Genomic DNA, 25,375 nt, shown 5'->3' with positions numbered 1-25,375 from the left:
TGGTAGGGGTGGTGAGAGAGAGAGAGAGAGAGGGAGACGGAGAGAAAGGCAGGAAGCAGAGAGAGAGGTGAGAAGCAGCTGGCTCCAGTGGTTTGGGACCCTGCTACTTGAGTGATTGCTCTCCTTAGCTGGCACTGTGGCATCGACCATCAGCTGAGGGACTGATGCAAACAGCACCCCTGGCTCAAACAGAAGGGGGCCAGCAATTTTCAGTGCTGGGGCTCTGGACTCTGCAAATCCCCTCACAGGCCCATGCTTGTCGACCTCCAGGGCACACTGTCTTCCTACCAGGGCTGGGCACAAGCAGCTGTCTGGTAGGGGGTCGAGGTCCCTTTTATCGGGATGAGGGGTGAGTTTGTTTAATATTAACATTGTATCGGTTTGTAAAGTTGGGAGGCGGGATAGGCTGTGACTAGACACTGTTCACACACTTAGAGTTTGTTGCTGTGCACACTATGCGATCAGAGACTGTGAAAGAGACAGGGCGGGGAAGGGCCTGGGACACACCTGCTGGGATTGCGATACAATCAGAAACCTGCCTGGGGGAATACAATCCAGACTAGATTCTTGCTGTGTGACACAAATTAGCGTCAGCCAACCAGAGCAGGAGTATGAGTCCCAGATCCCACCCATACTCCATTCCCAGCCCAGATTAGGCACTTGGAAAGGAGACTACTGAGACACGGGGACTCTTGCTGCTCAGATTGGGAAGGCAGAGGGGAATTTGTGGGAGCAGAAGTTTGATCCAGCGGTTGGCTCTGGCAGTGTCCTTTTGGCATGATAGGTAAAAGAGCCCTGACAGCCATGGGCAAGTGTCAGGCGAAGGGAGATGTTAGTGTGTGGTGTTCTTTTACTAGTACAATTGTGTGTGTGTGCAGGGGGAGGGGGAGGGTTTGTGTGTGAAATCTTCCTCATTTAGGACTTTTAAAGGCAGACTGTACAAACCACTAGCAAATGGACCTGTGCCAGGCCAAACATGCATTGGCAGGGGTGTGTGTGTGGGGGGGTGCTAGATGATGTAATGACTGTTGGCTGGCTGCTTTCTGTGATTCATGGAGTTTACTTCAGGCATCATCACAGCCCTGCCCTGGAGGCACCTCGCCCCTGCCTATGGAGCTGCACTTCGCTATTTGTGCAGTGGGGAAGACCCTCCTCCCCCTGGGTCTGCTGGTTTGTGTGTGGGGGGTGGGGAGGAGATGGGGGACAGGAGAAGGAAATTCAGTCTCTCTGTTCACTCAGACTAGATAATGCTTTTATAGACACCACGCTGCCCTCCCCTGCCACCTGGAGCAGTTCAGCTCAGCCCTGCCTGGAGGGAGTAATGGGAGAGGCGGGGAGAGGGAATTCAGCCTCCAGAACTGGCCTCAGTCTTACTGCTGTGACTGCCTGTCAGGAAACTGGTTGCATATTGAACAGTCGCAGGGCACCCGCTTGGATTTCGTTAATGAGTGGAAAGAGAACAGGAGTACTTGTGGCACCTTAAAGACTAACAAATTTATTTTAGCATGAGCTTTCGTGAGCTACAGCTCACTTCTTCATCTGAAGAAGTGAGCTGTAGCTCACGAAAGCTCATGCTAAAATAAATTTGTTAGTCTTTAAGGTGTCACAAGTACTCCTGTTCTTTTTGCGGATACAGACTAACACGGCTGCTACTCTGAAATCTGTCTTAATGAGTGGGTAATTCAAACTCTCAAATCAATTCCCAGGAAGCGGAGTTCAACCCAGCAGCCAAACCAGCAGTGCCAGTGCTTGCCCATTGGGGGCCCTAAGCAGGAATATTTTCGAGTCCCCCTCCCACAATAAAAAAGCAGGCAAGTTCTTATAATAAAAAGGGAATAGGAGGCGCCCATGAGCTGCTCAGGGTCATAAGCAATTGCTTAGTCTGCTTATGCCCAGCGCCAGCTCTGCAGACCAGTTTAGGAGCTGATACACCCTTCAGGGGCTGCTGTTAAATTCCCCTTCTGCACAATTCTGTCTCCAGACAAATAAATGAATCACAGATGCAGAATAGAACATTAGTTGCAACAACATTTTCCCCCAGGGCCTTCTAGCTGATAGGAAGACTGCAGGCGCTTCGTCTTCTAATTACCCCAAGTGCAACAGGCTAGAGATAAGTAGCCTTGTTCTTGCTGGATTAACTCCTACTGAATTCTCAAACTGACACCCTTGCTGTGCTGTTTGGTATCATTTAGCCCCCAGTTTAGCAAAAGACGATTCCATTCTCACCTTGGGAGCTGCAGGGGAGGTGGTGAGCTTTGCCTAAGGTGGCAGATTGTCTTGGGTGGCCTCTCCTTCACCCTCCATTTCTGATGCCCCAGGTGGGTGATCACTTTTTGATCCTTCTGGACAGTTCTGGTATTTAAGATGATTGATCTGCCATTTGGGCCTGGAGAGCTGACCCCTAGTGCCACTCCATGTCGATGACTCCCCACTGTCACAACACAACTTCTTCCCCCTTCCAGGCCCTGAGGATGCACCAGGCCAGGCCGACAGCCCTGCAGAGGAGGAGCAGGAGGAGGAGGAGGTGTTGTGGGAGAAGATTGAGAGTGCGCGGCACCAGCTGACCCGATCCTTGAACCCAGCAAAACTGACGCCCTACCTGCGCCAGTGCCGTGTGATAGACGAGCAGGACGAGGAGGAGGTGCTGAGCTCATGCAGGTTCCCATACAAAAGCAATCGCACAGGTAGGAGAACTCACTGTGACAGATTGCTATGTGGAGCCCTTCTTTGCCCAAGACACCTCTGCCACTCAGTGGTGAGACCCACCATCACTGCTCCCTACAGTGACTATCCCACCCTGTAGCCAGCTCTCCCGCCCTGTTCCCTACAGTGACTCTTCCCCCCACAGCCAGCATTCCTGCCCCATTATCTCCAGCGAGCCCCCCTACAGGCAACGCTCCTGCCCCGTTCCCTACAGTGACTCTCCCCCTCACAGCCAGCGCTCCTGCCCCGTTCCCTCCAGGGATTCCCTCCACGGCCAGTGCTCACACCGCATTCCCTACAGCGACTCCCCCGCCCAGTAACCCCCCACAGCCAATGCTTCCTCCCCGTTCCTCACAGTGAGCCCCCCACAGCCAGCGCTCTTGTTCCAATGCCTACAGTGACTCTCCCCCACCACAGCCTGCACTCCCGCCCCTTTCCCTAAAGCAACCCCCCACCACAACCAGCACTCCCACTCCGTTCCCTCCTGCAACACCCCCACAGCCAGCGCTCCCAACTTGTTCCCTACGGCAACTTCCTCACCCCCAGCTAGTGCTCTCGCCCCATTCCATACAGCGACTCCCCCACCACAGCCAGAGGTCCTGTCCCGTTTCATTCCCTCAAGCGACTGCCCCCATAGCCAGTGGTCCCACCCTGTTCCCTACTGCCCTGATCTTAAAAGTGGGGGAAACTGGTTAATTTGCTCCTTGGTACAGTGATGTCATTACACCTGGTTGCTCATGGGTTTAGCAGTGCCTTGCTCCTGTTGCTCTGTCTCTTTTAGGACACTTGATGGATATCCTTCGATGTCGAGGAAAGCGAGGCTACGAAGCCTTCCTAGAATCCCTGGAGTTTTATTACCCAGAGCACTTTACCCGGCTGACAGGGAGGGAGCCAGCGCAGCGCTGCTCTATGATCCTAGGTAGAGACGCAGCCCCCTTCTCCTTCCCTAGCTGTGCAGTGGCTTAGAGAAGCCTGTGTGTGAGGAACCCAGGCACCCTGAAGCCTGGCCTGGGGAGAGCCCTGTGTGTGTGAGGATCCCGGGGACCCTGAACCCCGGGTCAGGGAGAACCCTGCGTGTGTGAGGATCCCGGGCACCCTGAACCCCGGGTCAGGGAGAACCCTGCGTGTGTGAGGATCCCGGGGACCCTGAACCCCGGGTCAGGGAGAACCCTGCGTGTGTGAGGATCCCGGGGACCCTGAACCCCGGGTCAGGGAGAGCCCTGTGTGTGTGAGGATCCCGGGGACCCTGAATCCTGGGTCAGAGAGATCCCTGTGTATGTGAGGGACCCGGGCACCCTGAACCCCATGTCGGGTAGAGCCCTGTGTGTGTGAGGATCCCGGGCACCCTGAACCCCGGGTCAGGGAGAACCCTGCGTGTGTGAGGATCCCGGGGACCCTGAATCCTGGGTCAGAGAGATCCCTGTGTATGTGAGGGACCCGGGCACCCTGAACCCCATGTCGGGTAGAGCCCAGGTATGTGAGGAACCAGGCACTCTGTACCCGGCTTGGGAAGAGCCCTGTGTGTACCAGGAACCCTGGTTTGGGGGTACAGAGTGACTGAGAAGTCTGTGTCCCAGATCTAAGACAGGGTGTTAGTTGTCCCTGTCTCAGCACCCAGGAATGTTTTGCCTTTCTCTCTTCCAGATGAGGAGGGCCCTGAGGGTCTGACCCAGTTCCTCATGTTGGAGGTGAAGAAGGTGAGGGCACAAAGGAAAGAGCACCTGGTGAGAGAGCACCAGTTAAAGGAGAAGAACCAGGCCCTGGAGGAGGAGCAGAGCCGGCTGAGGCAGAGGCTGCAGGAGCTGCTGAAGGTGCAGGAGCGATGCCAGAGGCTGCGGGAGGAGTGGGAATCCAACAGCATGGAGCTGCTGCGGCTGAAGGATGAGAACTACATGCTGGCCATGCGCTATGCACAGCTGTGTGAGGAGAAGAACCTGGCCGTGCTGCGGAGCCGGGACCTTCAGCTGGTGGTATGGCAGGATGGGAGAGCGGGAGCTTGGCGGTTAGTGGGTGAGAGGAGTGCTTATTACTGAGCATGGGCATGGGTTAGGCTGCAGACTAGGGTGTGATGGGTGTTCCCCTCGGGGTGTGTGTGGAAGGGTGAGTGTGTACGTTCTGTGTTGGTACTGCAGGCAGGATGAGTGTCAGGGATGGGGAAATGAATGAGTGTATGTGTGCCAGTGGCTGAGGTTGTGTATTTAATGTGTTGTTGTGGGTATTAGTGTTTCACTGAAAATGTGTGTGTTCAGTTGCATATTAGTATGTGATGGTGTGTTTTAGTATGTATGTGTATCAGACATTGCTCTGTCAGCGTGTCTGTACGTGTAATCTCTGCTGTGTATGCATGTTGCTGTGTGTGTACTGTGTGTTCTCTGGGTGTTGCTCTGTGTGGGTTGGTGTTATATTTATTCTCTCCACTTAAATAATGTCCATATCCATTTTTCTGTAGGAGGGAGCGTGGGTGTCTTGCTGTGTGAGTGCACTAGGCTCTGGGTGTATCTGTGCAAGGTGCTCTGGACTGCTTGGCATTGAGTGTGGTTACTGAGGTGCCGGGCACAGAGCCCACCCTACACTTCCTCTCCCCTCAGATGACGCCAGGGAGAAGGAATTCATGACACATGCCCTGGTTACCATGCTTTCACCTCCAGCAATTACACATCCACTTCCTCTGTCTCAGATAGGATGCCTGCACCTTTAGTTCACCTATTAATAACCCTGTCCTTGGTAACACCTGTTCCTTGGGTCGTTCCAGTGCCAGGCTCCCACACAGCCCTGCTGATGCCCCTCCTTGTGGTGCTGCCCGCCCCCCTGCTATTCTAGTGCTGAGCCCCCATATACAGCCCTGCCCATGGCCCTCACGTCACTCCAGCCCTGCTCACACTCTGCTCTTTAAGCCCTGGGATCCCCACACAACTCTTGCCCAAGTCCCTCACTCTTGACCAGCATCCCTCTGCTATAGCAATCCTAGGCCTCTTCTGAGCACAGGCAGCTGGATTGTTTGTAGGTTTGGTAATATGGACAAATACCCATCAGAGAGTAGGGTGAGACCCACGGTCACAGTCTGGCCCAGCCCCCCTCTCTGGATGGACACCAGGATGTGATGAGTGGACCTAACCGCTGGATCCCATGTGCTACTAACCTCCCTGGGCCTGGGTAGTGACTGGTCACAGTTCCTAGCTCTGGGTCTCTCAGGGTATGTCTACACTGCAATAAAACAACCATGGCTGGCCAGGCTGGTCTGCGAGGCTCTACAATTGCAGTAGATATTCAGGTTTAGGCTGAAGCCTGGGCTCTGGGATCCTCTCCACCTTGTGAGATCTCCAAGCCCAGGTTCCAGCCCAAGCCCAAATGTGAACACTGCAGTTTTATAGCTCCACAGCCCCAATCCAGCAAGCCTGAGTCAGCTGACTTGGGCCAGGCACAGGTCTTCTACTGTAGTGTAGACATACCCTCTGTTATGCTCCTGGTTGCAGACCCCATGTCTGACACCTTTCCTGGGCAGTAGGATCCTGCAGTTCAGCTGCCTAGACCCCAGAACCAGTGCTCCACCCTCCTGAGCTCCCCCCACTTGCTTAGATACATTTCCCTAGAGCCCACCAGGCTATGAAAGTTCTGGTTTCTTGATTAACCCCTTCAGAGATGACAAAAGAAAGGCAGGAAAACAAGGAACACCAGCTTAGCATGGGAATTTCTTAGCCACAGAGACTTTACTCTTTAGCAAAGCATGCTCAAGAGTCACAGATTTTTGGAAAATGACAAATAGTTCAGAACACAGCCATGCAACTCTGATCTCACCCTGTCTGTGAGTCCTGGGTTTGGTCAGCATCATTCAACTAGTCAGCCCTTCCTGCCTCCTTAACCTGGTCTTCTGATGATGGATGGGGCCTTGCTCAGAGAACCCCCTTTCTGAAATATAGCCTCTATTCTCTTTGGTCAGGTGGCCAGCAGAAGAAACTGCAGCTCTCCCAGCCCTATGCTCTAGCTGGGAAATTCCAGCTCCTCCTCACCAGTCCAACTGCTGTTCAGAGAGGTCATTGCTCCAGGGGCTGGCGGGTCAGTGAGAGACAATGAAAGCTGATGGGGCTAGATTGCTCTGTTTTAGCTTCACAGAGTCATTCCACTAGGTGCCAAGCACCTACTACCAAATGGATGCTCTAATGCAGAATGGAGGTTGCAATACAATATGACCATTACAATACAAAGTGGCAGTCACTTAAACTGGGGCTCACAGTTTGGTACAGACCTAGCCTACGCTGTCTTGCCCACCAACCCCCTTTGAGAGCTAAGTCAGAAGAGATCCCGCCCCCACACCCTGTAGTTGTACAAGGCTTTCCCCACCGTGTTGTCTCAGCCCTTGCTTTCATTACTCCCAAGCCCTCTCCCTGTGTGCCAGTCTCCCCGCTTCGCCCCATGACACCTAAGGCAGAGGCAGTGGGCATGAGGCTGTCTTTGTTCTCCCTGCCCCAGGTGGACCAGCTGAAATGTAAAGTTAGCAGCCTGGAGGAGGAGTGCAGGCTGCTGAGGAAACATGCGTCCGCTGGGCCCCAGCGAGAGGCAGAGGAACGGGGTCAGCCTGACACAGTGCCTGAGCTGCAGGCCGAGAACCAGAGGCTGACGGCCTCACTCCAGGAGCTGCAGAGCATGCTGCAGGTACCAGCGTGGACAAAGGGAGAAAAGCATTGGTGGATTAGCCACTGGGCCAATGGGGCCCCTGGCAAAATGGGTGCCCCCATGCCCCACCACACTCTGCCCTGTGCTCCTACCAGGGAGTGGGGGCACCGGAGGGCAGGAGGAAGAGAAGATGGATTGGGGGTGGGGCGGGACTGCAGGCAAAAGGGGTAGGGAGGGGCCGCCACTTGCTTTGGCCCAGGGCCCCACAACCCCCTAATCCGCCATTGAGAGAAGGCTGGGTGACCCTGACTCCTCCATGGCTGGACCGCCAGTGAGGCTGAGAGCTATGTCCTGCATGGACATGGTCTCACCCTAACACGGAAGGGCTCTGGAGTGAGAGAGGGGGTGGGGCTGAGGCCCATCCCCATGTTTCAGGTAGGGATGGAAGAAACTAGGGGTGGTGCTGAGCCCCCTGGTGGGTCACGTTTTTAAGGAGGAGCAGGAGGAGCTCTGGGAGATGCATTTGGAGAGGGGCTGAGGGAGTGGGGTGGAAGGAGGGAAGATGATGAGGGATGAATAGGGTTACTGGGTAGAGACTGCATGGAAGGAGTGTGTCCCTCTCTGGGACTGAGCAGTGCTGAAGGCAGTCAGCCTAGACTCTGCTCTCCTCCACCTGGGAGTGTTTTCAATACAGCTGTTTCCACGGTGGGGAAAACCGATACAAAGCTCAGATTTATTTACAGAGTCTAACAATAAGCAGAGGCTATAGTCAGAGACACCAGACTAGAAAGGAAACCTGGCACCAAGCATGACAGAATAACAGCCCCCAGGACAATGGGATAGAAGGACCAACACCCAAGGGCATACTGGAATAGCAAACTAAACCCATGCTGAATTCTGAACAGCAACAAGGGCCCTGTCTAAAATTGAACCCTCAGATTCTCTTGGTCCCTGTCTCTGGTTTGGTGCTTGGAGGATCCTTAGCAGTCCAGGTTTGCAGATTCACACCTGAGGTGAGGTAACAGGACCTTTATGCTAAGTCAGGGGAACCTGAACAGGGCAGGCCAGAGGGCCATGGCCTCTCCATTTTTTACTGGCCGTAAGGGCGAGTGACTGTGGGCGAGGGGAGGAGAGGAGCGAGTGGTGGGTGGGATGGTCAGGGGAAGAGGCAGCATGGGACCAGGGCCTCAGGGGAATGGGTGGTGTGAGGGCAGGGCCTTGAGGAAGGGGCAGTGTGGGGGTGGGGCCTCACGGGGAAGGGGCGGGGCCACAGTTCAGGCGCTGATGGGGTCCCCCCCACTTTTAGGGACCTTCTGCTGCTCCTACACTAAGTACTGAGGGAACAGGCTTGTTGTTAAGGCGTTGGACTGGGACTCAGGAGATCTGGGTTCATTTCCTGGCTTTGCCACAGATTCTGTGTGTGACTGTGGGCAAGTCACCTGATCTCTTTTCTTTGCCTCAATTTTCCACAATAATGCTTCCCTTGTCTGTTTGGAGTGCGAACTCTTCAGGGTGGCGCTTGGCACAAGAGGGCCCTGATCTCAGCTGGGTGCTGCTGTAATAAAGGTGACCATAACAACACTCAATTGTCAGTCCCCTTAGCAGATGAGCCTGAGGCTGCCCCTAGCTGGGAGCATCCCTTGGTGCCTGTGGTTAGGCTACTCTGCTCTCTCATCTTCTAGGCAGCGAATGAGGCCCAGGTGCCGGGCTCCCAGCGGATCCTCCTGGACATTCTGGAGCATGACTGGAAGGAAGCACAGGATGAACGGCAGGAGCTGTGCCAGAAGCTCCACTCCCTGCAGAACGAGCTGCAGTGGGCTGAGGAACTAAGGGATAAGGTATTCCCCTCTCCCCCCCCGGTACAGCTGAAGAGCGAGGCCTTCTGGAGTGGGGATATTTGCCCCTTGGTAGGAGTGACACTCTAATTCCTGTCTCAAGTACCTACAGGAGGTGGAGAACCTGCAGCTGAAGCACCAGACTCTGCAGAAAGATTGTGATCTGTACAAACACCGGATGAACACGGTGCTGTCTCAGCTGGAGGAGATCGAGAAGGAGAGGGATCAGGTGAATTGTCCTCCCATCCAGAGTCCCCTTCCCCAGTAGGAGAGGGGCCGAATCTCCACTCCTGATCCCCCAGAGTCCTCTCCAGCCTCCACCGGGAGGAGGCTAACTCTGTATGCCTGAGGCCTATAGTCACCTCTTCCCCTCTCACCCTTAGTGCTCTCTCCATTGCTGGCAATTTTTCAATCAGGATTGGCTGCTTTTCTAAAAGATCCGCTCTGGGAATTATTCTGGGGAAGGTTCTGTGGTCTGTGTTATGCAGGAGGGCAGACTAGAGCATCACAATGATCCTTTCTGGCCTGGGGATCTGACTCTCTCCCTGCAGGCTATCCAGAACCGAGATAGGGTGCAGCTGCAGTACTCCCAGAGCCTAGTCGAGAAAGACCAGTACCGCAAACGGGTTCGGGCCCTGGAGGAGGAGAGAGATGAGCTTCGGAGCAAATTCAGCCAGGTGGAAGGTGTGGAGAGCACTCTGGAGGCACAGCTGCAGCAATGCCAAGGCAACCGGGATGTGGGCATGACGGTGAGTGACAAGGAGCGGGTGGGGACGTAGAAGGAAAGGACCCTGAGAGAGGGGAGGCTGGAGGGAGACCCTGAGTGGAAAGGGAATGGGAAGAGAAGAAGGGAGGAGCTGAGGAGTCTCCAAAGGGCCTGGGCATAGAGGGAACCAATGACCTTCTCACTGGGTCCCTTCCTTCTCTCTCAGGTGGGCACCTCCTCCTCCTCCCTCCGCTCCAACTTAAGCAGCACCTGGAGCCTGAGCGATAACCCCTACCCCCTGGGGAATGGAGTCATGGACACGCTGGGTGTCCCCGCCATCACCTTTCCAGGGGACTCCACGCACCACAGCATGGTAAGAGCAGGGGGCCTTAGCCTAAACCCTGCAGCCCCTCTGCAGAGCGGGTCTGTGTTGGCGTGACCCTGTTTCACAAGGCACAGAGGGGCGGGGGCTTGCCCGAGGTCACCCAGTGGGTCAGTATCAAAGCTGGGAGCAGAACCCAGGAGCTCCCAGTGTAGTGTTCAGAGCAGGGCCACCCAGAGGATTCAGGGAGCCTGGGGCAAAGCAATTTTGGGGGCCCCTTCCATAAAAATTGCAATATTATAGAATACTATATTCTCGTGGGGGCCCAGGGCAAATTGCCCCACTTGCCCCCCCCCCCCGCCCCGGGCGGCCCTGGTTCAGAGGGGGCTCATTCCTGGGGAGTAGACCAGTGCCCGTAAGTGCTCACTACTCTTGGACACAGTGATCAGTAGCCCTTGTACCTGGTTCCCTAGTTAGTATCACTGTGGATATGATTTTCAGTCACACACAAAAAGCTATGGGAGCAGTCCAGGCTCCATTGAACTCAATGGTAAAACTCCCATTGACTTTAATGGGGCCAGGATTTCACCCCGATCCTTAGAAACTCCTAATCCTTGGCAATATCCTGCAGTGGCAAGTTCCATGGGTTAATTACACAGAGTCCTTGCTCTGCTTGTGCCCGTTGCCTTTACAGCTCATCCCTTCTGTGTTACAGTGGAGGATGAATATGAGGACCTGACGGGTATTTCTTTTATATCCCCCCTCCATCAGACCTACCCACGGCCTTGGCTGGGACCACGCCACTTGTCGGACAGATTGCAAAGGGATGGGGACTTAGTGAGATGCAGCATCTTGTCTCATGTCTGCAAAGACCCTTCCCCCATCTCCTGGGGTGGCAAGGCCTGGCAGAGCCCCCAGGAACAGGGCAGGGATGGAGAAGAAATGGGCACTGAACAGGAATAGGGTGACCAACAGCAAATGTGAAAAATCAGGACGGGGGTGGGGGGTAATAGGAGCCTATATAAGAAAAAGACCCCAAAATTGGGACTGCCCCTATAAAATTGGGACATCTGGTCACCCTAAACAGGAATGTGGTGCCAGCAGCTCTGGCTGGGATCTGAAGGCGACCCACCCAAAGAGGAGCGGGATGGGGGTGCCCCTGGAACTGGGCTGAGGGCGGCTCTGAATGGTGGGTGTGGTGCAAGATGGTGTCTCTCTTGCTCTGTTCAGGAGGTGACTCCAGAAAGCGAGAAGGACATTAACCGCCTTTCCACCTTCCCCTTCCCGCCCTGTGCTGGCTCCATCCTCCGACGGCAGCGGGAAGATGGATCCGTGCCCTTCAAAAGGTAACACATGGAGTCTTGGCCTTTCCGTAGCTCATTGAAATCCCTTACAGGTCGCTTCGGTTCCAGCCTCCCCAGCAGGCGCTGCCACAGGCCGGGCCCCTGGTTGAGGGGACAAAGCAGCTACTTCAGTCCCAGCTTCTGGGAGCAAGGGATGCTGTACAGGCAGGGGCAGAAGTGATGGCTGAGGGGAGCACTGAGGTACTGCCATCCTGTAAACTATGAACTGGGAAAGTATGTGCCGGAGCACATACGTCACAGACTAGGAAAACAGGCCCTTGGCTGCCAGAAATTTGAGAATCATTGCAGGGGGCAGGAGTGCTGGCTGGGAGGGAGGGAAGGATGCAGAAGCGCAGCTGCTGGGGAGAGGAGCACCAACATTCAAGGGTGCAAGAGCGCTGACTGCTCATGGAGAGGGTGTCTCTGAGAGGAAGGGTGTTGGCAGCGCTGGCTGCACATGGGGGGAGCGAAGGAGCTGGCCATGTGTGTGGGGAAGAGCGGAGTGGAGAGGCTGTACTGGCTGTGTGGGACAGAGGGTCGTGCAGCACTGGCTGTGTGGGGCAGGAGCAGGGGGCGGGCCATACTGGCCACCATGTGGGGGTAGAGGGCGGAGGGGCAGGCCGTGCTGGCTGTGTGGGGTTGGGGGAGAGCACAGGGGCGGGCCGCGCTGGCTGTGTGGGGTGGAGGGTCATGCAGCGCTGGCTGTGTGGGGTGAGGGGAGAGCAGAGGGTCGTGCAGCGCTGGCTGTGTGGGATGGGCCATGCTAGCCACGTTAGGGCAGAGGGCGGATGAGTGGGCCGCGCTGGCTGTGTGGGGTTGGGGGCGAGAGCAGAGGGGTGGGCTGTGCTGGCTACAGGGAGACCGGGCCACTCTGGCTGTGTGAGGCGGGAGGACAGCGGAGGGGCGAACTGCGCTGGCTGTGTGGGGGGAGAGAGAGCGGAGGGGCGGGCTGCCCTGGCTGTGTGGGGTGTGGGGAGAGCGGAGGGGCGGGCCACCCAGGCTGTGTGGGGTGGCAGGGGAGCGGAGGGGTGGGCCGCACTGGCTGTGTGGGGTGGCGGGGGAGCGGAGGGGCGGGCCACCCGGGCTGTGTGGGGTGGTGGGGGAGCGGAGGGGCGGGCCGCGCTGGCTGTGTGAGGTGTGGGGAGTGGAGGCGGGCCGCCTGGCTGCGTGGGGTGTGGGGAGAGCGGAGGGGCGGGTCGCCCTGGCTGCATGGGGTGGCGGGGGAGCGGAGGGGCGGGCCGCGCTGGCTGCGTGGGGTGGCGGGGGAGCGGAGGGGCGGGCCGCCCTGGCTGCGTGGGGTGGCGGGGGAGCGGAGGGGCGGGCCGCCCTGGCTGCTTGGGGATAGGGAGTGGAGGGGTGAGCCATGCTGGCTACAGGGAGAGCCGGCCGCGGTGGTTGTGGGATGGGAAGGTACCACGTAAGGAAGCCCAAGCTGCTGGGAGAAATGGGGTTGCAGCCCTGGCTGCAGCGTGGGAGGGTGCCCGTTTGGAAGGGTGAGGGAGTGCTGGCAGTGGGCGGGTGCTGCTGGGGAAATGGTGCAGAGCACAGGCTGTAGGGGAGCTGCTGTGGGGAGCCATGCGAGCATAGCAGGTGCATATCTTGACACTGCTGTTAGAAACACTGTTGCCTGGTGATTCCCCTTTGTGTTTCCCTGTCCCTTCCAGCCTGTCCTGCGGGTCTTTTGGCAGCATGGAGGACATCACAGGTATCCGCAATCATGACTTTTCCAGAAGAACTTTCCTGGGAACTACGGGAGGGGAGAGACAAGGGAGAGAGGGGACAGGGAGCTGGCGCCAGTGCCATCCATCAATGAAGTGAGCTGCAAGGCTGTGTGCCCACTGGGGGGCACCATTGCCCCACGCTTCCCCCGTCAGCCACAGTAGCAGTCTCTGGAGGGCTCGCCTGTCTCTTGCGGAGCTTTTAGGATATTCTGGTCTGGTATATGTAATTTATAGAGGGTTTTATTGATGGAGAATTCGATTCAGAGTCAGAGGGGTAGGAATGGGAAGAGATAAATGCTTCAGCTTCGGGTTGTTATCGGTTCTTGGTGATGGGCTGTAACTCTCAAGAGCATGTCCCACTGTATATCTCGGGGCTGGCTGGATTTGTGGCACGGTCTAGTGTGCTGGCTCCCCAGCTGGGTGGTTACAGGCTACTTGGGTTCTGCTGTCAACCCCTGGCCTGTGGCGGGAAGGGGGTTGGGGGGTAGTTGCCTGTACTCAGAATCCTGGCCCAAGAGCTCAGTGCAGGTTCTAAACCTCCTTCCATCCACAATTTACCTGTCTCACTCCAAACACCCTGTAGGTAGGACAGACCGTGAGCTGGGCTCCTGCAGGATTCTGTGTCTATGCAGTCATCAGTGGTGACTTGCTCTCTACTCTCCCTCTCTCTTTTCTAGGGAGTGTGAGCACTACTGTTTCATCGGCCGGTCTCTCCTCCCTTTCCAGCAGTGCGTGCACCAGGATGAAGTCAGAGATCTGCTTGTCCGCCATCTCTGACCAGAAGGAGCTCATCAGGTGGTGCTTTCCTTTCATTGACTCATCCTTGGGGAAGGTGAAGGATTTCATCTCCTGAACACTGAGGCAATGGGGGATCCCACTCCCTTTCTTGGGGTGGTCTCCCCGTTCTGTCATTTCTGGGCTTTCCTAGATGGGACCGTGGCCCTATCTGGAAGGGCTGCTTTCTGATGGGATGAGAGGAGGGACACGGTTCCTTGCAAAGACAATAGGCTTGAATTTCCCATTGTTGTTTTCTCCCTCACCAGATCCCTGGTGGTGCAGCTGTCTAGCATGGATCACCTGACCAACCCAGTGCCCCAGCACAGGGGGCTTGGAGGGGACATCTCCATCCTGGGGGGGAACAGAACAGGGATTTATGTCCAGTGGGTGAAGCCAGGTTCAGAAGCTGAGAGTACAGGACTGCGCGAGGGCTGCCGGCTCCTAGAGGTGAGTCTGGAGATTGTCACGTTCTATGGAACCACAGTCCATCTTAAACAGCAGACATTTATTAAACAAGTCAGCTACAACCACAACATAAACAACCGGGTCTCTGCACCGCTTGAGTCCCTGCTTTGTCTCCCTTGTTCACCGGGAGCCAATCCCTGCCTATGCGGCACACAGAAACGAGTGCTCGAATAATATAATGGTAGTGAGCATATCAATACAGATCTGGTTAGATACTGAATCTTTCTGGAATGAGTGGCTGTCGGGTTCCTTCCAGTCGGGGAAGTGGCAATACTGGGACCGTAATACCACCATGTATTTCCCTAGTGTCTGCCATCCTGCAGGTCCCAAAGCACTTCCAAGGCTGGCTCACTCCCCAGTGCAGCCATTTTGCCTCAGTGACAACTCCCACGTTTTGTAGGAAGTTATGTGGAGAAGAACTGCTCCAGTGGAAGTGCCTTGGGGTATTTATTTATTTATGTTGGCAGAATATAATTACCTGACTTGCAGTTTGGCCAGGCTGCTTGAATGAACAGCCCTGCTCTTGGAAAAAACACTCTCTTTTACAATCTTTGACACACACCTCCAGCAACACGGCTCCATGCTGGGATACTGACTAGGAGGGAAGAACACCTCCTTTTGAATGTCCAGTACCTGAGTGGTCTCCCATCTGAGTATTAACAGCACCTGATGCTGCTTAGTTGGAGAACAGGGCGGGTGGTGCTGGTGGCCTGTGATACACAGGATGCTCTGGTGGTCCCTTCTGGCCTTAAACTCTATGGCTGTATGAACATCAGAGCCCAAAGCACCATGGGCTGCATGGGGCTATAAGGTTCGACAGTCAGAGGGGAGCCACAATATGAAGAGCACTGGGGAACGGTGTGAGCCATCTAGGCCAGCAGCAGAGGCTTTAGAGGAAGGTGCAAGAAATTCTGTAGTAGGCAGCTGTAGGGTATCCTGCTGTCAGGGATGGTCTCCCCCTGGCTAGAGGCTGGGCTAAGCCCTGGATCATGACGATTGCAGTCCCTTCCAAAGCTCTCAATTGTCCTTTAACCCTACTGGGGCGCTCGGCGGAGGGAGCTGGGAAGTGGAGAAGGAAGGCCTATCATCTAATGGCACAAGCTGCTCTGTGTGTCCTGTCGTAGTCACCACCTCTTCCTCCTATCCTTCTTTCCTTGGCAGCTGAGAGGGACTTTGTCGAATGGGCAGGTGCTGTCCCTGGAAAACTGCACACGGGAGGTAGCTTACCTGAGCCTGCTGCACTGGGATGACCCAGCTGGTCTCATCTTCTTGCCTGACATGCAAGGTAAATTCCTGTGGCTGCTGCTTGTCTTGGGCGTAATGATGGTTGTCAGTGGGGTAAAAGCTCCCCTTCCCTTCCAGGGTGAGATGGGGAATTCAGCCTCCTTGTCCATTCAGCCCAGAGCAACCCGAATCAGGGGCTCTGTCCCTCCCTACCATAAGACCCCACCCAACCCTGCCTCAGAGGAGAATCGCCATGTTCGTTCAGTTCCAGGCTTTGTCTTCACACCAAGACCCACGTGGCTGTGAATACCAGTTCATGTAGCACAGCTGTACGAGAGGCCCAGAAGTGCCAGCGATGACTGCCCACCTCACTCCTACCTGTGTCCCTTGGAGAAGGGCGTGGGCTGTGATGAATCTCATTCTGTCTCTCTTGTGCCAGGGTACCAGCCTCTCAAGGAGGCCCTAGAAGAAGGGAAGAAAGTGACTGGAGACTCCTTCTATGTGCGTACCAATCTGACCTTCCTGGAGCAGTCTGACCCCTGCTCCCTGTGCGTCAAGTGTCGGGAGATCCTGCATGTCACTGACACCATGCACAAGGGGCGGCTGGAGTGGTACTGTGCCCGCGTTGACCCCCTGACACTGCGGGACCTGGACAAGGGAACAGTGCCTAATTACAGCAGGTAATGCGGGCATAGGGGGCTGCAGTCCTTGGCGGGGAAGCCCTCTCTTTGGGGTCTTGGGAGTGGGGAAGGAACGTTTGTCTTCCCACCTTTTGCCTTCGGGTTCCCAGCAGCTCTGTAGTACAGGCTGTCTAGCTTCTCAAGGTCATATCACAGGGCCCCTCACCGTGGCATGTAGGCACCCCCAGGAGAAGGGGTGATAGAGTATATCCCTTCCCATTGATGTTCTAACAGAGCTTTGTGGGTTCAGTGGGGTATGTCCCCTTCAGATTCTGTAGCTACCTGATGGTAATCTCTCTCCTCCCAGGGCTCACCAGCTTTTGAAGGTACAGGAGAAAGACCAAGTGCCAGGCTGGCAGAGGGGCTGCAGGAGTAATGTAAGCTGGAGGAGAAAGTGATGGAAAGTGTTGTGTGTGTGTGTGTTTGTGTGTGTGTGTTTGTGTGTGGGTGGGGTGGGGGTGGATTGCAGTACCTGTAATCTGCACTCAGTGTGGCACTCTGTGTCCTGTCCACCGCCAGATGGGGACATATAGGCAGGGCCGGCTCCAGGGTTTTTGCCATCCCAAGCAGGAAAGAAAAAAAAAAGCTGCGATCGCAATCAGCTCTACCATCACCCCTTCAGTCTTCGGTGGCTGGTCCTTCGCTCCAAGAGGAAATGAGGGACCCGCCGCCGAAGAGCCAGATGTGCCGCCCCTCTCAGTTGGCCGCCCCAAGCAGCTGCTTGCTGGGCTGGTGCCTGGAGCCGGCCCTGCATATAGAGGTGGGTGAGCCTGTTGCAGGCTTTGCTGGCAGAGCTGGGGCTGTTGGCTCTAGTAGTAGTGGCTGATGCTTTGAGCTCCAGAGGGCCTAGGGTCAATCCCAGCACGGCGTTACATGCTCATTTGACCAAGTGTGCCCTGTGCCTGGATTCTCACCTGCACTGAAACATGCTGCGGGGTGAATGAAGGGGAGAGGAGAACACCTTGCTGGAGGCTGTCCGAGCCCACTGCATGCTGTGGGAATGAGAGGAGCTGTCAGGGCCATGCCGTCTACTCTCCCATGGCTGGAGCATGGAAGTACCAGTGTTAGCTCCCCGGGCTGGGCATGAAGAGCAGGTCTGCAGTGCTGGGTCTGGAAGAGCTGGAGTCTCAGTCTCTCGCTTCCCTGGGGCCTGGGTCTGCTGCAGGGGCCAGGCCTGGGCAGGGGCGGCTCTAGGTATTTTGCCGCCCCAAGCACGGCAGGCAGGCTGCCTTCGATGGCTTGCCTGTGGGAGGTCCCCGGTCCCACGGATTCGGCAGCAGCCTGCGGGAGGTCTGCCGAAGCCGCGGGACCAGCGGACCCTCTGCAGGCATGCCGCCGAAGGCAACCTGCCTGCCGCCCTCGCGGCGACCGGCAGAGCGCCCCCGGTTGCTTGCTGCCCCAGGCACGCACTTGGCGTGCTGGTGCCTGTAGCTGCCCCTGGGCCTGGATGCTCTGTGGGTCTCGGCCTGCCTGGGGGAATGCTCAGCAGGCAGTGCTCTGCTGTGTGGGGTGAGGATGGTGCCTCAGGTCGGTGAGCGGGCACGGAAAGGTGGCTGTGAGGGGGAGGCCTGAAATGCTGCTCTGAGCTTTGCATACTCCTCTAAACGGAGCCCCTGAACCTCCTGCGGTCTGGGCCGCCGTGCCTCCCCCTGCCCATCTGCCTTCCAATGCGAGCCCTTTCTGTGCTGGTGGAGAGCAGTGAAGTGAAGAGTTCTGTGTCCCTGGTCTCTCCCCCATTCTCCTCAGCTGAAGAAACGGACCCTGGGCCAACTGCGGCTGGTGAAATCCAAACCGCCCGGGGAGCCTCCTAGGCAGCTGCTGCTGGACCCCTGCCCAGGTGAGCTGCTGCTCTGTCTGTGCCCTTCTTTGGTACAGCCTCCCAAGGGAAGGGGCTCCCTTGGGGACAAAGTCAATCCCTGTGAATAGTACCTGGGAGGTCCCTGATGTGACTCCTCTGTGACTGTTTGCCTGGCAGAGCTGGGAACACCCCCCATCCTCTGCCACGACTCCATCTTCACTATCATAGGTTGAGGGCAGACAGCCTGGCCAGCAGGTTCCTTGTGGGACTTGGAGGGCTGCAGGGGGCAGTGGGTTTGTGCAGCCCCCTGAGGGAGAGGAGTGCCCTGTGTGTGTCCCTGCCCTGGCCCTGCACAGTGATCAGGAAGTGGGGCTGGGCAGCTTCATGGCCTACCAGGCTGAGATTGGGAGGAGTTTGGGGGAAGCAGTGGGGTTGGGGTGACCAGTGGGTGGGTGTGGGTCTGGCAGTGGATGCAGCGGGGTGTGGGTGTGGCGGGGGTGGTGGCTTTGGGATGGCAGGTGGGTCTGGCAGTGGGTGTAGTAGGGGGTTGGGTGGCTATATGTACTGGGGCGGGGCTGCATGTGGCAGGAATGGGCATGACGTGGGGAGAAAGGAACAATCTCTGTGCTGCTGACAGCTCTTAGCTCTTGCTCACTCACCTACCTGTCTTCCAGACCCAGACAGGAGCCCAAAGCCCTACAGCCTTGTGCGTCCCCTGGTGGTGGAGGCCCCTCGCCCGGTGGTGCTCTCCCCTGACTGCATAGCCCCCAGGCTCATCAGGAACCTGTTGGACCTGCCTACCTCGCGCCTGGACTTTCACCTGTGCCCAGCTGGTGAGCAGGAGCAATCAGGTGACTTACCCAGAATCCCACAGGGAGTGTGTGGTGGAGTCACCCCTCCCCCTGGAACAGACCCCAGCTCTGCTGAGTCCCGGTCCCTGTGCTAATCACTCGGCCCTTCTTTGGGGGAAGATTGCCTTTTTCCTCCTGCTAATCTGCAGCCACTTACCAGGGAGAGGGTCTTGATGATGTTGAAGATAGGTTGCAGGGGCGCTGGAACAATTTGTATAGCGGCGGTGCTGAGAGCCATTGAACCAAACTGTAAACCCTGGATATGATGGAAACCACTTCAAGCCTGGGGATGCAGCAGTACCCCCCACCCCTAGTTCCAGCACCTATGATAGGTCATTCCTATCTCTAGAGTTGGTGATATCCATGCCCATGGGAGGCCCTCTCCAGTCAGGTGTGGGAGCTGTCTAAGAACCCAGGAGATCTGAGATGTGCACTTCCATGTCTTTCAGGGATGGGGAAAGATGCCTCAATATCCTCCTCAGCAGCCAATGCAATGGTCTCTGGCTCTTCCCTCCCATCAGCTGCTCCGTCTGCCCCATCTTTCAGCCATTTCTAACCAGCTAGTGTCCCCTTTTTGCTTGGGCCTCTCTGAAACACCTGATGCCTCCTGTCATAATCTTGTCTGCAATTGCCTTCGGCCTGCTGGAGGGCCAGCTTCCCTCCCGAGCTTTTCTGTGCCACCAGGGATCTAGCCAGTCTCTTGGTCTGGCTGGAGCATCTTCCTTTGGTTGGATGGTGGTCGCTGTAGCAGGTTCCTGCAGATTGTCCATAGCCTTCTTCCCAGGGAGCCCCCTGCCTTTGGCCTGAAGGACTGCAGCTCTGCTAGCTCTGTCTCTTCCTCCCCTGCCTCCAGGTGACCATTGTAACCAGCCGCAGCGCCGTGTGCTCGCTCTTGCTCCTGTAAGGACGTCTCTCCCTCTCGTTTTTGTTGTTTTACTGATTAGCACGGCTGGTTGGGAAGCGATTTTCTTTTCCCGCAAGAAATTTCTATGGGAACTACTCCCCCACCACCCCTTTTCATTGGTGTTTCCCTTCAGAAATGTCCAAACTGGAAAATTAAAAAAAAAAAAATTGGGGGAGGAGGGTTAAAATCTCCATTTTCCATTGCAAAGGAAAATTTTGAAAGAAAACATTCTGCCTAGCGCCACTCACGAGCTGTGTGACTTGTGCAGCTTGTGTGCCATCCTGCGAGTGCCCTGTCCTGCACCCTTTGGACCCCACTCTCACACCAGACTGTGGCATTGGCGGGGCCTATGAAAGCCACTTACAAGGGCTGTGGACATCAACCATGGTGAGGATACAAGCTCCCCTTCTGGCTAGCCTGCTCCCCACCCATGGACTGCCCCTGCCCAGGGTGAAGGTGGGTCTAACAGGCATCGTCCCTCCACATAGCCAATGCCACAACTCAGGCAACTGCGCCTGTATTTCCCCTTGTGGTCCATCCACTCACAGTTTCCTGGCTCCTCTGCTGTCATCTCTCTTGGGCAGAGTCCCGCAGCTCTCTCTCTTCTGACCAGGGTTTTTTCCATGCTGCACAGCTCCCTGCCTACACAGTGATATCCCCAGCAAGGCAGAGTGCCTCAGCAAGCCAGCTTTGCCTTCCTTCCTCAGAGGCTATACACAGTGTGATTAGCCACAGTTAAGTTATCACACAGCGCTTTCTAAGCAAGCACACTTATTCTTAAAGTAAGAGCATTACAGAGAAAATATTAAAAACAAGAAAAGAACCTATGGGCCTGCTAATAAGCTTACAAGGGCTCTGGCTGGTGAGCAGCCTTTCAGATCCCACCAAGGGTTTTTCCCCTGTGTTCACAAGTTCATAACAGCTGTTAGTTCACAACAAGGTCCCCCCCGTGGATCTGTGAGTCACTCTTATATCCAGTTTGGGCCACTGATCTTATCCTCACGTAACAGGTGATCAGCCCACAGTGGCTTTCTTCTCAGGGTGCAGCTTTAAAAGGCTGGGTTTGGAGGTGAGAAGTTGCCCTCCCCTCCTCCCAAGTATTTTCCAGGGATCCCACTTGGTTGGTCTGGCATATTGTTTCAAGGAGTCTTGTGATGCTCATAACACTTCCCAGGGCTTACATGAGTCATGTGTCCTAGAGGCATTAAATACAACCACACAATAACTGGTAAACAGCTGCATTTTTAACACAATGAATTCCTAGGATACTGAAACCTAATTCAATGAGGTTTAACGTAATTCAGTAAGGCTTGTCTAGGATACTGCACAAAATTGCCATATCTGTCACAGCCAACCCGCTCTGCCTCCCTCTTCAGAGACCCTGGCTAATGACGAGCCAGCTGCTACCCCTTCCCAGGAGAACTGTGTGGCTCCAGGTTCCCTCCAGGACCAGAGGGAGAGCAGGAGGATCCGCACCATCCAGGAGTGCATCAGCAAGGTGCTGAGCGGAGAGCAGCAGCTTCTGGACACTGCCTGCTGAGTGGTAGTGGGGATGGGGCACTAGGAAGAAGATGGGATTATTAAATGGGGGAGAAGGAGGAAGGGAAGAAACCACTGAATGGGGAGGAGAGTAGGGGGAAGGAAAGGAGTCAATGACTTGGATGCTGGGAACCTTCAAAGGAGTTCTCCAGCCACTAGCTTCCTCCATCAGACTCCGGGGCCCCATCAAGCATTGGGTCTGGTCCCTTTATGGAGTCCACATCAGGCCCCGCTCAAAGGGGGAGCAACAGGTGTTAACGCTAATTATGCTAAGCACTCATTAATCAGTGGGGTTTGCTCCATCCCAGCACCTTCCTCACCTTCTCCAAGAGGGGGCGGAATGAGGAGAACATGGGCTCTGTGGAGGAAGCCCTGGTAGGCCTGAGATGCACACTGCAAATGCATGGGGGGAGGGAGGGGCTAGGAGGGCCCCCTGGCCAGGCTGGACACACAGCCTCTTATGTATCAAATGACCCTGCTCTTTAATTCTCTGATTCCCTCTTGGGTCTAACTGTAAATCCACATGTAATGGAATTACTACTGGAAAAGCAATGATATCTCACAGTATGGGGCTTGATTTAATGTAACTGTCAGGGACTTTGGGTTATTTCTTTTCCATTTAAATCAGTAAATCTATGCAATTTCCTTGCAGAATAAACACTGCCTGCTGGAGCTGGGCCTCCAGAGGGTGAGGGATCTAATTAAAAGTGAAATATACCCCATCATTATCCACGTGGAGGTCACCGAGAAGAACGTCAGGGGACTCAGGTACAGAAAGCCCTTCAGAGGACTAACAGAGGTCATACCATGGTAAAAGAGTGACTCTGGCCCATGCCCAAAGAGAGAGCAAAGGGACGGGGGGTGGGCATGCTGCCTGGGGGCGGAGGAGTCTCTGGGGGGAGGGGGCAGGAGCCAGAGGCAGATTAAGATTTATTGGGGCCCTGGACACAAGAACCTTTTGTCCCCACACAGTCATGGGGCCCCGCCTCCTGCTCCTCCCCTTCCTCCAAGTCCCACCCCCTTGCCTGGCCAGAAGCTGAGCCATTGTGGGGAGCCCTGGATCCTCCACCTGCCCTGGGCAGCATGCCCAGGAGAGCAGGGACACAGGCCGGGGGCTGCTCTCGGGCATCCCGCCCTGGGTGGGTGGGGGGTCTGGGGCTCGCACAGCTGCCTGGCTCCCTGGGTGGCTCTTACTACAGCCTTGGGTAACCATACATCCCATTTTGGCCAGGACAGTCCTCATTTAACCCCTGCCCCAAACTTCCTGACTTTTTGGCAAAACTGGGCATTTGTCCCATTTGCTCTTGCCAACTGCAAATGGGACAAATGCCCAGTTTTGCCAAAAAGGGGCTCAAGGAGGGGGAGTGGCAGGGCTTGGGCCAGCTCTGTGCGTGGGGAGGGGAGGAGAGGGGCTCGGGCCAGTGACTCAGCCTGCTGGGGGGGTGGGGGGCAATATGCTCACTGGGCTTCGGCTTCTGGCCAGGGGGCGGGCCTCAGAGGGAAGAGGAGAAGCAGGGAGTGAGGCATTCACAGGGCAGAGGGGAAGTCGGCACCTTTGGGGGGCTCCATGCACTGCCTCTGCCTGCAGGCACCGCCACCCGCAGCTCCCATTGGCTGCAGTTCCCGGCCAATGGGAGCTGCGGAGTCAGCGCTGGGGGTGGGGGCAGCGTGCAGAGACCTCCTTCCCCTAACCCAGGGGCCGCAGGGACGTAACGGCTACTTCTGGGAGTGGAGTGGGGTCAGGGCAGGCAGGGAGCCTGCCTTAGCCCCGCTGCGCCACTGGACTTTTAGCAGCCTAAAATCTCCCGGATCAGCTCCAGTGGTCTCCAGGAGATAGAGCCTGATTCCGGGAGACTCCCAGCAACCCTACGCCACCAGTGCCCAGACTGTGGCTCTGCCCTGAAGCCCCCGCACCAACTGGACCTCCTCTCCCTGAGGCCCTGCCCACGCTCCACTCCGTCTCAGGCCCCGCTCCTGCTCGGTCAGTCAGCCTCCTCCCCGACATCCCTCTGTCCGCCGTTCACTCCTCTCTGCCCCGTCCCTCAAGGCGTCCCCTGCCTGCTGCTTGCTCCTCAGATGGCGGGTGGGGGCGCCCCGGACGCAGGGGTGGAGAGAGGTGAGTGGCGGGTGGTTGGGGGCCTTGGGGGAAGAGGTGAAGTGGGCAGAGGAGGAGCAGGTGGTGGGGCCCCAAGAGGAGAGGAGGAGCAGGGGGCGGGGCCAGAGTATTCCGCCACTGGTGGGAGTGCTGCCTGGGTGGGGGCGAGTCACTGGAGGGAAGGGGCGGGAGCGCTGGCTGTGGTACACTGGGGTACCACAGCTCTCTGAGTGGGTGATGTTTATGGCTGTTTCCCTTTCTCTGTCAGGAGCTTACTGCAGAAGCCAGGCCAACGTGACTCTGATGTGGTGAAGCTTTGCCAGAGCGCTGAACAGGCTCTCCACGCCCTGCCCTGCTCATGGGCCTGTGTGGATGCTCAGTCCTGGTGCCATGCTGAGGAGCTGGTGAAAGTAGTGCGGCGCTGCATCTTCCAGGAGCAGAACAAGGTCGTGTGGGTTGAGGATGGCGAGCTGTGATCCGGCAGAGCTGGGGCCGTGTCTTCATGTCAGGAGGCTCCTTATGGGGGAGTGGGGCGCTAGCTTCCTTTCCCAAGGGTGGTGCCTGGAGCACACTTGGCTTCTTTCCTTTATCCCCAAACTGTTTCTGAAACAGCGTGCCACTTCTCCCTGATCAGACGCAGGGGATGTCTTGCCATCAGTGGAGCTCTGGAAGGACAAGGTGGCCCCTCATGTGTCAGGGAGTTGAGCCCACTTCAGGCTGCTTAGAGACTGGCCAGGATGGGGGTAACATGCAGACTCGGACTCCTTTCCCCTCATGTCCAGGTTTAGTGGAGGGATTTCCTTCCCCTTCCCACCAAGAATCCCCTCACAGCTTGCAGCCGCTGCTCCCCCAGAAGTGCTCTTGGCACCCAGACCCTCTGTATGGCCTAGTCATTTGGAGAATCAGACAAGAGGGGAACAGAGAGAGGTAGGGGTTGTGTGTGAGAGAGAGAGACTCTCTGCCTTCTGCTTGCTCCATTCCCCTGCCACCGCGTCTCCTTCTCCCCTTCCCCATCATGGCTCTCTATGGCATCCTGTCTACCTCAGCTGATGTCCCTATGGAAGCGGAGGTGGTACACATGCCCCGCCACAGGCAGAGTGACACTACGTGGGGTTTGTCAGGCATCCTCAGTGGGTGGTAATTGTAATCGTTATGGTGTATAAATTATTAATGGACCCTTTTAATTGGAAACCTGTATATAAAAGAGAATTAAATACCATTTATAATGGGAATGGAGGAGAGGTGCTGCTTGCATTAACAGCTGGCCTGTGGTGCTGGGGGATTTCTCTCCTATCCCTACCTCATATGTCTCCTAACTTGCTCTCTCCCCTGCACAGTCCTTCCCAGCTCTCTCTCCAGCACAGACTCAGGCAGCTGGTCCCTCTCTGGGAAAGTCAGGGGAACACTGAGGGCGCTTGCCCAGTTCTCCCAGAACCTTTGTCCCTGTAGCTCTGGTTACCTCCAGGAGTCTGGGGCCTCCACCATCTGGGTCCTTCTCCAGGGGAACAATAGGAGAGGAGACTGCTGGAAGGCTGGGGCTTGCCTCACCCTTCGAACAGAGGCTGTGCTCACGCCACCGCTCTGACTCTGGAGCTGGCACCAGCTGTGCCCGAAATCCAGCCTCTCCCCCCCATCCTGCCCCCTCCTCTCACATGCTGAGGGAAAAGGAAGAACAGAGAAGCAGAGCGGGGAAGAGACAGACATGAAGGGAAGGAAGGAGAGGAGTGGAGGGGGTCAGGAGTTGGTGTCTGTGCAGCACACTCCTGGGAGCATGTCTGGTGTTAGAAGCACCCCTCCGGGA

The 25,375-nt window shown here is 56.3% G+C and overlaps 1 protein-coding gene across 3 annotated transcripts; it reads left to right on the top strand.

Moving 5' to 3' along the window:
- The first annotated feature begins 271 nt into the window (after positions 1–271).
- Positions 272–24,893, top strand: CARD10 (caspase recruitment domain family member 10). 3 transcript variants are annotated; one of them, XM_039520138.1, is made up of 21 exons: positions 272–349; positions 2,463–2,684; positions 3,485–3,622; positions 4,348–4,673; positions 7,171–7,353; positions 8,997–9,152; positions 9,253–9,378; positions 9,701–9,898; positions 10,082–10,228; positions 11,408–11,523; positions 13,185–13,225; positions 13,919–14,036; positions 14,285–14,465; positions 15,645–15,768; positions 16,147–16,387; positions 16,695–16,764; positions 18,134–18,224; positions 18,860–19,036; positions 21,317–21,438; positions 22,132–22,247; positions 23,843–24,893. In XM_039520138.1, the coding sequence occupies exons 1-21, from the start codon at positions 343–345 to the stop codon at positions 24,048–24,050; spliced, it is 3,108 nt and encodes a 1,035-aa protein (XP_039376072.1). In that variant the 5' UTR covers positions 272–342; the 3' UTR covers positions 24,051–24,893. The 3 variants fall into 3 exon arrangements, with proteins under 3 accessions (XP_039376072.1, XP_039376079.1, XP_039376067.1); XM_039520145.1 differs by lacking the exon at positions 272–349 and adding an exon at positions 671–784 and having other exon boundaries at positions 18,860–19,018; XM_039520133.1 differs by lacking the exon at positions 272–349 and adding an exon at positions 671–784.
- Positions 24,894–25,375: the final 482 nt, after the last annotated feature.

The sequence above is a fragment of the Mauremys reevesii genome, linkage group 1 (assembly GCF_016161935.1).
Source record: "Mauremys reevesii isolate NIE-2019 linkage group 1, ASM1616193v1, whole genome shotgun sequence".
In the NCBI taxonomy this organism is placed as follows: domain Eukaryota; kingdom Metazoa; phylum Chordata; order Testudines; family Geoemydidae; genus Mauremys; species Mauremys reevesii.
The sequence above is the reverse complement of the archived record's forward strand: the minus strand, read 5'-3'. Positions and strand labels throughout refer to the sequence as shown.